This window comes from Condylura cristata, unplaced genomic scaffold (assembly GCF_000260355.1).
Source record: "Condylura cristata isolate star-nosed mole 26May11 unplaced genomic scaffold, ConCri1.0 scaffold00014, whole genome shotgun sequence".
Lineage (NCBI taxonomy): Eukaryota > Metazoa > Chordata > Mammalia > Eulipotyphla > Talpidae > Condylura > Condylura cristata.
The window spans coordinates 22,100,111-22,112,954 of record NW_004567115.1 but is presented as its reverse complement, the minus strand read 5'-3'; the positions used below and the strand labels follow the sequence as shown (position 1 = coordinate 22,112,954).

The 12,844-nt window shown below is 38.1% G+C and overlaps 1 protein-coding gene across 1 annotated transcript in view; it reads right to left on the bottom strand.

The window, feature by feature from the left end:
• Window positions 1–12,844, bottom strand: part of UNC5D (unc-5 homolog D (C. elegans)) — a 248,729-nt gene that overhangs the window by 84,600 nt on the left and 151,285 nt on the right. Inside the window, exons 8-9 of the mRNA XM_012724776.1 lie at window positions 12,419–12,586; window positions 10,523–10,687 (exon numbers count right to left, since the gene is read on the bottom strand). Coding sequence (XP_012580230.1) covers window positions 10,523–10,687; window positions 12,419–12,586 — 333 coding nt within the window. The remainder of the gene's footprint in view (window positions 1–10,522; window positions 10,688–12,418; window positions 12,587–12,844) is intronic.

Here is a 12,844-nt window from a genome sequence, read left to right as displayed (position 1 = left end):
AAGGGCTATCACTAGGCTCACTATCTTTTGCAAGGATATCTTTTGCACTACATTCCATGTTCTTCCATTCTGTTGGAAGGATCATTTTCTCACAAGTCTATGGGTCAAACATCCCTTTGGCTTTGGTCAACCAAATCTTTTTCACTTTTAATTTTACACTGCACGATTGGTCCCTTAGAAAATCGATCCATTATGGCCCTGATTCTTAATGTTGGCTGCAGATTACAATTCCCTGAGGGGTTATAAGAAGATACCAATGCTGGGCACCACTCCAAGTGCTCCTGATGGAGGTATGCATTTTTGTGATTACTGTGGGCACAACCACTTCCTGGCAACAAATCTGGCTCTCTGCCCTCAACTCAGTCTTTGCCTCCCTATGAGACTTTGGGGTGCTTATGGCATCCCGATAGGCCAGTGGTAGCTGTGTTTGGAGAAAAAAAATTGCACCCCTTTCCCAGAATCTGTCTTGCCTCTGAGAGGTAACTTCTGGGGAAATGGAAACTGATAATTATAGCACAGCCTCAGAAGAGCTTTTGTACTTACAAGTTAAAAAGCAAAAGTTTTAACAATGTCTTATGTTTTCCTTTAAAATCATTCTTATTAATTCCAAAGTTATTACACAGTAGCTCCTGAATCCCAAAAATTAACAACACAGAAATACTACTTTTAATGGTGTTCTATATACAAATCTAGGATTGCGCCTGCTCATGATTTTATATATGTAAGACTGTGCGTACACATATGCTTATAGAGCAAAAAGCAGGAAACTCCATGAAATTGATCATTTTAACTTTTTTTTAAAGTTGTATTTTTATATAGTGTTCTTCAATAGTTGCTTTTTGTCTTTGCAAATATTGCTCTGTCTGTATGTGTGTAGTGGTATATATTTACATGACAGAGAAATCTACCTGTCTATTTTTGGTAGTGATTCATTTCCTTTCCACCTTTAATTTTTTTTTTTTTTTTGGCTTTCTTTGTTAACATACTTTTCTGCCCAAGCATTTCCATGATATCCATTGTTCTTACATATTATTTATAGAGGCACCCCTACCCACTCACCTATCCACCCACATTCATCCTTAACCTTTATCTGCCAGGGAACAAATTTGGTCAACTGCAAACAGTCCACAGGCTGGGTTTGAAGAGAGTGGGGCAGTTATTTGACCTGTGGGTTTTGAATACTATGCATAGGTTGAACACCAGGGATGGTTTCTTTTTTGAGACTTAGACATGGAACCACTCAATATGCTGCGAAAGGTACTAGGACCCTAAGCCTAGTCAGCAGCTCTCCTCCCAGGCAGCAACTCAAATATGTCATTAGACTTCATGTTCATCATCCTTTATGCAAAAACTAGTCATTTTCTATATTTCTACCTCCAAAGACAAATATTGTTTCCCTCTTCATTGAGCATATATCCTTTGAAAACATTTTCACCCAGTAAAGAAAGATGTTAGCTCTTTATTTTTATTTACCCTCCACATTCTTTGTAATCCTAAATTACTTCATTGCTGACTCTGAAGTCTCTGGAATAGTCAATTCTCCCTGCTATTTCCTTAGTCACGGAATCAGCACGAAGTAATCTATCATGATTTCCCGTCACCTCCAGTCATGGCCAAGTGCTCTGCCTGTCCTTCTGATCGCCTATTAACTGGTACTACTGCATCAAATATGACTTATTTTTTGCAGCACCTCGACATACATTTACATTCCAGTACAAACCATTAACTCTCCAGGCTCACCTCAGTGCCTTTGTCCGTACCGCTGCCTTTCTTTCAGATGCCTTTCTCCACACAAGCCTCCTACATTAGACTATCCTGTCTCCAAGGCATACCTAATTTTATTCCTTCATCAGATCTTTGGTGAGTACTCTGCAGGGACTGCTCCCTTTTAGGCAATTCAAATGCAATGTGGATTTTTTTCATACCACAAATTAATGGCTTCACAAGTGCTCATTTGATTTATATTTTGTTATCACTGTCAGTTATGGGTCTCAAGCATGCAAATCATATTTAAATGATTAATTCATAAATAACTGGCACCACAACCAGACAAATCACAGAAACGGGGAGTAAGGGATGAAAAGATATCTACCTATTTGCTGATTGCTAGAAAAGGATTTGCTGGAAAAGTAGATGAAGTTAGTTATTATTACTGTTTCAATTATTCTTGCTTTCTTCCCACCAAACTAGAAATAATTAAGGACCTGTGTTTGTTCTGTCTGCTGAATGCTATGCAAGCTAGTAAGAAATTCCAGAACCTGGCATCTCTGCCTTGTATTAGCACTGGCAGATAATTAGGTAAACAGGAAGCCTACTTTGCATTGGTAACACCACTGTGATGTGTCTGTCAGGCAGACCCGGAAGATGACAAGTAGTAAGTCTGTTCTATTCTCTGAGTATAGAACATACAACCTTTTAGGCAGTAGAACATGCAGAAAAACATCCCTTAGTTCTTTCAAGTATGTAGAGAATTTTAAGACACAGAAAAATGAAAACACATAAAGCGGTCTCTATCTAGATTTTTAGCCTTCTTAGCTTAGCATGTACATTCATCTTTAGAAGACCCTGTTCAGAAATTACTATTTAGAGACATTTACCACATGTTATTGTGTTAGATTCTTGCTTCCTGCTCCCCAACCTTTTCCATCCCACAGACCACAATATCTACGGACTCCTAATATGTGCCCTGAGTACCTCCATAAAAGGCATCTGTAGAGATTCCTCAGAGTTTTCTTGTCATTAATGTCTGTTTGAGAAGTTACTTGTCTCCCCAGAGATATCTGAGTAATTAGAGAAATTCTAAGACTGAATTGGCATCTCTCACCTAAGAATTGTTCAATATCCCATCATGTTAGTTAGGAGAAATTAGATGGATTCTATAGCAGATGGTTCAAGGATATCACTTGTGATGTCAATGACCTTCCAGATTGTGCCTTAGCCAGAGCTTATACTCAGTGGGCAGTGGGAGCTGTAGTCTTTCTCCCTACCCCCTTCCTTTCAGAAGAATGGAGATATTTCTTCTTTTCCAGGAGATTCCAGGAGATCTTCTCCAGGAATGTCTCCTGCAGTTCCTAAAAAATTCAAATACTGTCCATAATAACCATGCTCACTAATAGCATTTGCAGATTTCATGCCACCTTTGTCATGAACGCCCACTTTGGTTCTATATGTATTAGTTCTGTATGATGCTACATAGAGTAAAATGTGCCGCTTGTTTGCTGTAAACACTAGGCATGTGCCTACAAAGACTTTCTTATCAGAAATTGGCCTCAAACCGATAAAATGCAATGTTTCCAACTCTGCTCAAGGGAAGATGCAAATTAAAATCATTTTTTTCTTCTATGAATTATTTTCTTTGCTTCCCTTCCATTCACAGCAGAAATAGGTATTGTGTATATATTATACACACACAAAATTGAACCAAAACATCCCAGACCTGTAACTCAAGCTTGGGGATAATCCTATTAATTAATGTTATGACTGTCACTCCCCTACCTTAAGGCAATTATTCAAAAACAACCTATTAGTGTAAGCACCACCATTGACAAAGGGTCATGGTGGCATCCTGCTGTGCCCAGGGTTGTCCCTTCAGTTTCTGGCTCAGGAAGAAGCATGAGGTGATGAGACCTGGAACAGTGAATGTTATAATGGCAGTTTACCAAGTGCTTAGCAACTGATATAATGGAGGCAGGTTATCAGTCTTGTCTTACAAAAAATAAAAACCCAAATTTCTTAAATTGAAGATTATGACCCTGTGACTTGTAAGATGCTTATTAACCTTTAATTCTCAGGCTAGGCAGACATTTATCTATTATTACAGTGCAAGGTATTTAAACATAGTGTATATACATTTTGTACCAATTTTCAGTATCTAGAATAACAAGTCAAATATACAGTAAGTATTCAATAAATATCTGTTGAATGAATGAGTGCTGCTAAGCTGTGTATGTAATTTTGATTACGAGCATTACAAAGTCAGGGTTCATAAATTTCCTATGTTCTGTATGAATCTCTAGAACACTGTGGCTTCTCAGTGAAAGGGCGGGAATGGAATACTATTTGCCGACTGGATGACTTCGCTCTGGGGTTCGTCTTTCACCTGCTTTGGTGGGGTTGCATTTGTTTCATATCTAAAAGTTGTCCACCTCCCTTCTTCACAATAATCATTCAAATAGTTAATTTCAGGTGTGAATGGATTAAAATTTATCAAATAGCCTAAAAAAATCAATTCCAAAGCACTGATATTAGTAGTACAGAATATGAAAATAACATTATATATATATATATATATAATGTTTTATATATATAACAGGACCTTAATAACATCACTTCATTAAATGCCTTTTCCTTAAAATCTTGAGAAAAAATTAATGATATTATTTCTGTAATGTATAAAATACATTAGGTATCCACAAACATACATATATGAGCTATGTTTAAGATGTAAATTAAAAATGATTTCAAGTTGTTATATCACAATGAAAATTACATGGACACAAAGCACAGGCTCCAGAGAGCTCTGCTCAAGGTCATATGCTAATTAACAGCCTGAGCCTCCTGGTTCAGAACCCTTTTCACCACACCATGATATCTTTCTAAATGATCATGGCAATTTTCCATTCCATTGAACACTAATATTGTCCTCTACCAAACACACTTCCACAAGGCCAGGTCTTCTTTTGTTCTAGTACTGACACTTCTCTGGAGAAAGGGGAAGGCCAGGGTTAATGCTAATGTCACTTGATGTTGTTAACATCTTCATTTACTATACCACCTTTCTCCATGCTCTTGAAAAGACACATGCATTTCAATTGTAATTTAAGGGGAAAAGGTGGAATCAAAACAAAGAGGTTTCCTCTCTATTAATTCACTTAGTTCAGCACACCCCAGAGACCACTGAATTCTGTCCTGGAGTAGATTACTCAGTTTTAAATCACTTTCCTGATTGGGTTCTTGCCATTTCTTTTATAGCTGGACTACTCTATGATCTCAGACATTAAATCTTTCTCTACTCCAGACTAATATTTCATGTCCAAGGTTTTGTACTGTGGAGTCCTGATTAAATATACTGCAGAGATGTAGACTTTGGAATTCACAGGACTAAAGAAATGGGGTTAGTTTGTTTTATATGACAGAAAGTCTAACTATGGGGAACTTCTTGACTAGAAGGCAACCTTGGAAGGAACTTGTGCAGCCAAACCTATTAACCATGATTGTTGTCTAACTGGAGGGATGGATTCCATCCCCAGTATTGTGAGGGTCCATCATCTGGACATTCCCCTTGTATTTTTAACTAGCGGCTTAAAATCATAGAATTCTGGCCTGGGTTGGACCATAAAGGACAATGCTGTGTCTCTTTCTGAGGACCAAGTCCCAGTTACAAAGGAAGTTTGAAAAATCAAGAGTGCCTCGTTGTGCTAATTATTGGGAGTTCTGGGCAAGGTACTCATACTTTGCTCAGAAACAAAGTTTAGGAAACCTCATGAATTGTTAGGATACTTATAATCTGTTTTCCTATATCTCAGATTACTGCCCACAATGGGTTTGCATTAAGAATGCAATTTGTGGCCCTCCCTGGTGGCGCAGCGGGTTAAAGCACAGCACTAAGAAGCTTAAGCCACTTCCGCATGAGTTCGATTCCCACCTGCCCGCCCCGGAGGAGATCATGGTGTGGCAGACCTCTCCTGACCCGCCCGCTGCTCCCCTCAGCAATGTACTTCATCGATCTGCTTGTTCTGCTCCCCACTCTGTCTCTGTTGAATCCTCTCACCCTCCACATCTCTGGCCTGTACCCCAGTTCTGTACGAATAAATAAATAATTTTTTTTTAAAAAGTGGAAAAGTCTATAGAGGTTGAACAACAAAGGCAACAGATTTTATGGTCTTTGTCCTTAGTTCCACTCATGATACACCACTCAAGTGAAGCCTTGTCAAAAGGCACAAAAATGACAGTTTAAGCTTTGTAGAACTATGCTTTCACTAAGGCACTTTTTTTTTTTTTAATTAAGCACAATGAAAACTTCAGTCATGAGCCTTCTACTTTGTCTCTTTAAAGCTTGTTACTCACTGGTCTTATTGGGTCCCATAATGGGAAAGTACTTACTGGGGCATGGGGGAGAGATCATTGCTAAGCTGTTAATGACACCGTATGTGTCCAAATCTACATTCTTATTACTCCTGTGGGCCTGCAATATTCACATTAGCTATGCAGAATACAGGAAGGCAAATCCGAATTAATCAAATGTTTGTTATGCAGAAAAGTGAGTACCAGGTATTTCTAGGAAAATTTTTATCTATAGTATATAGTAGGTGCTACGGAAACAGAATAGAAATCTATTACGGAACATTAGCTAGGAGTCTCCCTGACAGACAACTTAAGAATGTATTGTACGTGCATATTACCTTGCTGATGTTATTTTCAGACCTTTGCTATACCATTTACCTTTGTTGCATTTATACAGTTGTGCAAGGTAGCTGGCCCTGAAAGATGAACTTATCAAGTAATAAATTTAACAATCAATGCTTCTTGAGCCTTTTGTAAAAAAAAAAAAAAAAAGATACATTTTTGTTTTTTGTTTCGGTAAAAGGATGTCCATCCATTATAACCCTAAATGCAAAATAGGTATTCTGTTAACTCCCAGCAAAAAGTACTACCTTTATTGAGCCTACTCCAGAATGAAGATCCTCTTACTCACCCTAGGGGAAGACAGGGAAGGGATCCTGGTAATTACTGTAATGGATAATGAGGCTTAGAAGATCCAGGAGAAATGCTTAACAAGGCAACCTTTACTTTGATAGGATTATGGGTTCACCTTTTCAACTGCTTCCTTTAGGTCATTTAAGTGGATGATTCAATAGACAGTGTGGCTAGATTATTAGATGTAGCTTGGGGATGTCTTTATCTTTGATGTGGTTTCCAAAGTGTCAATGCAGAAGTGTCAATTCAAACTTTGTTTTCACTTCTGATGGGTATATTGTTAAAAAAAATAATAAAAGTACCATTTTACTGTGTTTTAGTTTTCTGAACTGTCAGTGTTGAACTGACCTATCTTACATCTTGACAAGAAGGATGGATTAGCTCTCAGGTAGCTCAGCCTTGAAGATTTCCTCTCTTTTTCAGGCCCCTTGGCATTTCTGTGGCTTTAGTCTCACTACACATCTAGGTACTAATCCCCCCAGAAGCAGATCTATTTAATCTTCTCAAGCCAAAGCCCTTAGTTTTTATATCTGCTGGAATAAAGAGAGAAAGAACAGGGGCTTCAATATTCCTCAGAACCAAACTGCACATCTGCCATTTTTGCCCTTTTTTTCTTGTTGATGTAGCATGTGTGTGCTATTTACCTCTGGCTGCAGTGTTCAAGGCACTGTGGCAGCTATGTTCAACAAGAAGAAAGGACAGTGGATAGACAATTACATGAGTCCAGTATGTAAGTTTAAAAAAGGTGACTATGTTCATAGTACATTATCTTTCTAGCAGACATGTTCTTTGCTAGGTAAAGGCATTGATGCCCGTGCTTACATTATGGATACCTAGACTAACTGGTCTTGGCAAAAAATGCCTAATCTTTCAGTCTTGACAACATTCACATTCTCACTGAGAGCATTTTGGGTGTGGTCATCTGTGACAGCACAACACTACAGATTCTCTGCTATAGTAACAACTATCAAGCAACATTTCACACTGATCTATTAAAGTGATCACTCAGAGCTAGCAGCTCTGTCTCTAGGAGAGATGAAGCCCTTGAGGCAACAAAGGAAAGCCAGATGCCTTGTTGAAAGCTAAATACAACCTGAATTGTAGGTCATCCAAGAATTAAACAATGTCATCACTAAGTCTCTAAGAGAAGGTTAGAAGAAAGGAAAAAATTAGGATGAAGGAAATTCCCAGATTGTAGCATGACCTAGATCCTTCACAAAGCTACTGCTCCATAAAGCTGTTACCAAATGCTATTTTAATCAAACCCAGACTTCACTGGCCTAGTATCCTGACAGTGCAGCCCAACTAGCTTTACCAAGAGCCCTCCATAGCAAGTCAAACCATCAGTGGTATCATTTCACTGGTCATGGTTTCTTGCACAGATGGTAAAATGTTACTTATTTCTGTTAACATTGGTAGCCACTCTAGTGTAAAAGGGTAGAATATATCATGATGTTGATGTATTATAAATACAACCCTTTCCCACTGAGATCACAGAGGTGTATTTATGAGACACTGCTTTTTTCCCCCTCAAGAAGCATTATCATTGCAGCCATCAAGTAAGACATTTGAAGATACATACTGTGGAAGCAAAGAATACTAGTAAGACCTATGCTTTACTTAGAAAGAGCTAGATGAACAAACAGAATGAAAGACGATTGAATAGGATACAGAAAAGTTTCACTTCACAATATAAACTCCCAGTGGTGGTGGTGGTGGGGTGGGTGTAACAGTGAATGTAATTTGAAATGTGTTCAACTTTATTGTTCATAGGAAAATGAAAAGAATACTCATCAAAGTACACATGCCGGGACTATAACCACACACAGCCAATACCTCTATGGTATGTTTGTTTGGTAAGTCAAGAAATTGCTTAAGGCAACCAAACTTCGTAAGTACCTATGTATCTGTGATGACTAATTTTTTTATGAGTCACCTTGACTGGGCCATCAAGTACCCAAATATTTGGTAGTACCTGATTCTGTGGGGATGTTTTTGAATGAGATGAACAGATGACCCCCAAGGTGTGGGTGGACCGTATCCAATCGTCAGAAGGCCAAACTCACCTGAGCAACAGGGAATCCTCCTAATACTTTTTTTTGTTAAACTGGGGCATCAAGTTCAGCAGGTTTTCAACTTGTCAGAATCTTTAGTCAACACCTTATAGTAAATCTTTAATATAGCTGTGTGGTATACATATACACATGTACATCCAATTGCTTTTGTTATTTCTTTAGCGAATCCTGACTAATACAGCATCTGAGATTTTAGAATTGAGTTGTAGGCTGCCCAGTACATCCTGAAAATTTCTTTCATTCCTAAGTATAACTTACTCAACTGATAAATGCCTATTATTTCAAAGAATTGCTATCCAATACATGATGATTAGTGTCTTCAAGAATCATAGATTTTCCCTAAGTGCAAATCTAATTGGTGGTTGATAGAGAAGATTATTACTATGATTGTCTAAAATTCAACCAGAGGCAAAATATTGTCAAAGGGTCATTGAAAGCTATCAGATACACAGTTCTAAATATATATATATAAAAAAAAAACATAATTCAGAAAATTCTGGTGATAGTTGAGTACACTCAAAATGTATTTCCTTAAACCGATGCTATTGATTTTGTGTTATGTTTCTCTACATTTGGAAGGATAAAGGCATACAGTTAGAATGTAATTATTAGGGGCATGGTCCTTTAAACTGAAAGTGGTAGCTAGGTTGTCTTCTATTACAGTGCCTTATATTTGATACCAATAGGGTAAGAGTATCTATTGAGAAAATAAAGGTATTCTCAGATGCCTCATTTCATGTACTCATCATGTAAATTTATTCTGAAAATGCAGTAGTTAACATGTTTAACTATACTTGCTTTTAAGAATACCCACTCATACTGGTGCTAAATAAATAAATAAATAAATAAATACATTCAACTTAGATTACTGCCTTAAAATTGTTATCTTCCCAAATAAAAAAAAAAAAAACACCCTATTGAGCTATATTATTTTTGTTGGATGTTTTCCAATAGGCAAGCTGGTTCTATAGAATAAATATGCCCTGCATATTCTATTTTTTAAAATCTATTGAAAATCAATTCACCTTAGCTTATTTGAGCAGGATTAATCTTTAGACAGCACCTACTACTCTGTGCCATGGAATATTCAAATAGGTTTGTTTATCATTTAGTTCTTGACAATAACCATGAATAAACTGCATTGTTTGTACTTACAGTCAGAGAGGTTAAACAGATAATGACTTATCGAGGAACACAAAGTTAGCATGAGGACAAGACCAATTCGAACTTCTCTTGACTATCTGATCCTTTACACAGCCGCACTTACCTAGAGATGGCGAGGGTGTAATCTCAGGAGCAGAGCTGCTGGGGTTTTAAAATGACCATCCTACTTCCTGCTCAGCCAGACTGACTGGCACCCACCTTTTCAGGTATCTTGTACCCCCACTTATGACAGTCCCAATGCATGCCTCAGAAAATTGTTAAAATGCTTCAAAATTCTTTGGAGATACATCAGCATGTGGTGAAACACCTCAGAATTTCACCAAACTAAAATCAGTGGCTAATATGAAAGAACTGTTAAGCTAAAAAGCTCTAAACACTTTTGTTTTTGTTTTTAAACTTCCCTGGTTAGCTTATATAGCTGAATACACAAAATGGGAATTACCATGATAAAGTATTTAAATTCATGACACCTCTAGTTAAGAAATGTATTTGTCTACTTCTCTATGCTTGTAATTTTGCTTTAACTTATTTCACTAAATGCACATTATGTTTCTTTTCAGATTATAGAAGAACACAGAAGGTGTTACCTAGAATGCAAAGTCCATCTGTGCAGTTTTCAGATTCCTGGCTTAGACCTTCACAGAATTTGCCCCCGTTTCGTGGGGGTGGTGCGGTGCACTCCCGGATCCTCAAGTGCTCACACTCTGGACTGCAGACCGACCACTCACTCCACACTTCCCAGCTCCCATCCACTTCGAAAGAAAACAAGAGGAACCATTGTTAGAATGAACGGGGCGGGGGCTGTCAGGAGATTCACCCCAGGAGTGCTGTTCTTAGAGCTGGATTTTACCATCACAACAAAAATAAAATCATTTCATTTATCTTCTCTCCAAGGTTTCTTTCCTAAAGAAATAAACTAACAAAAACAGTGGTATAATTCTCTTGCTATTTCAAGATGAGCCCAATTACTGAATGTAGGCAAGCATTTGAATTACCAGTGCCCTTGGGTTGGCTAATCATATCATTATTCATTCTTTCCCAGTCTTTCATGCCCAAGCACATCTCAGATGGACAGATAAACTACCTGCCGTAACCATTGGTAATCACCACTTCTTTGTGGGTTGACAGTTTAGAACAGAGAGTAGAATGAACTATCTTTAAGCCCTAAAGCTCCTAAACAATAAAAAGTTAAACCCATATATATTGATAGTATTAAGCTAAAACAGGTCAGTCAAACCCCAAGGTACCAAGACTTACATAAATAGAATTTCTTGGGTCATAGATTGCTGCTGTGTATAGAAATGAACAAACTGAATTTAATTCCCCTAAAAAATCAACCCTAGAGATCATGGCAGCTGTTTGAGGCAATTGTTCCATTACCTCCTAGGAATAGTCCAACCATGCATAAGTGGGTTATTTAAGATTTTGCAATTTTTAATCTAGAATAATTACCAATAATAGGCCAATATAAAAACGAATGAATTTGAAGCCAAATGTCTGAGTCCTTGTTTTGGTTCTGCAAATTTATTGACTGAGCAACCCCGGGTCAGTCCTTAGTCTCACTTTACCATTTCAGCCAAGGTGATAATAACAACTCACAACACAGAATTAAGTGACAGCACACATGTGTAAGACTTATGCACAGTACCTGGCACATAGTAAGCACTCAATAAATGTTTGAAAAATACATGTTCAAATTGAATTCTAAGATTATGTTGCTGCTGAGAGCCCCACCTTAATTTCAGTGGAACTACAGTCAAAACTTTAAAGACAAGGCTGTAGCTCAGTGTCTTGAAGTTAAAATTTTATCCTGCATGAGACCCAAGAATAATTTATTTCACAGTGGGAAGAGATGCTTTCCATAAATAAAGTCATCTTCAAACTCATCCATTTCTCCTTGTAAATCTGGGCTAAAGTCAGTTTTAGAACTTAAAAAAAAATTGGTAATTGAAATCTGCCTATCCATAAAGGGAAACAAGCATAGGCGAAGTGTGAAATATTAACTGCTGTAGTACTATTCAACCTCTGCCAATTGTATTGAAAGTAAATACAAAGCTAGAGATGGTAAGGTTAGTTGACTGGTAACTCATGATAAAAGGTACTGCAAATCTGACCCTTTATGTGCTCACAGACCACTCACTTCCTCCCTGCTAGACATTGTACAAATGAATGTCACAAAATGGGAGAACCCAAGGAGAGAAGGGAACTCAGCCAACTAAACTCATAGTATAAAAAATATTTAGAAGCATTTAGTATATCAATGCCGTGAGTGTCCAAGGTCGTCTAAGAATGTCAAAAATATTATGCCCATGATCTGTGCACAGAGGAATTTCACCCCCTTTGTTACTGATTATTAGCATTTTGGACAAAGGTCCCATTCTTCTGGGGAGAGAGGAACTTTAGGAAGGAAGGCCATATTAATTGCTTCACACCAGCTTAATAATGTTGGTGGATCAGAAGGGAAAAGGGAATCTATATCTCACCAGGACAAAGAGAAGTGCAGGTTATTTTCTGCACTGACATTCCCTCACAAAAGGCCCCACCATTGAGAGGAGCTGGGTTGGTGCAGGTCCGGGAACGTTTCTGCCATCCTCTACCACAGCGAACATTGCAGGCTGACCACTCTGTCCAGGAAGACCAGCCTCCATTCACTGAGAGAGAAAAATGGGGAGGGGAGAAAAAAGGAGAGAGGTTTTTACTGATTGCCTACTATGTGCAAGTCACTGTGCCAGGTGTTGTGAGTTGGGCATCCAGGGACCAAGAGAGAGACCATGTGGACCCCACTGGCTGCTCCATCGTGAGACAACAGTGGGGTTTGACCTCATCTCTATGTTTCAGTCTACACATCTGCTGTAAGAGGGACATGGGAGTATTTATTTTTTTTTGGGGGGGGACAGGAGAATTTACAA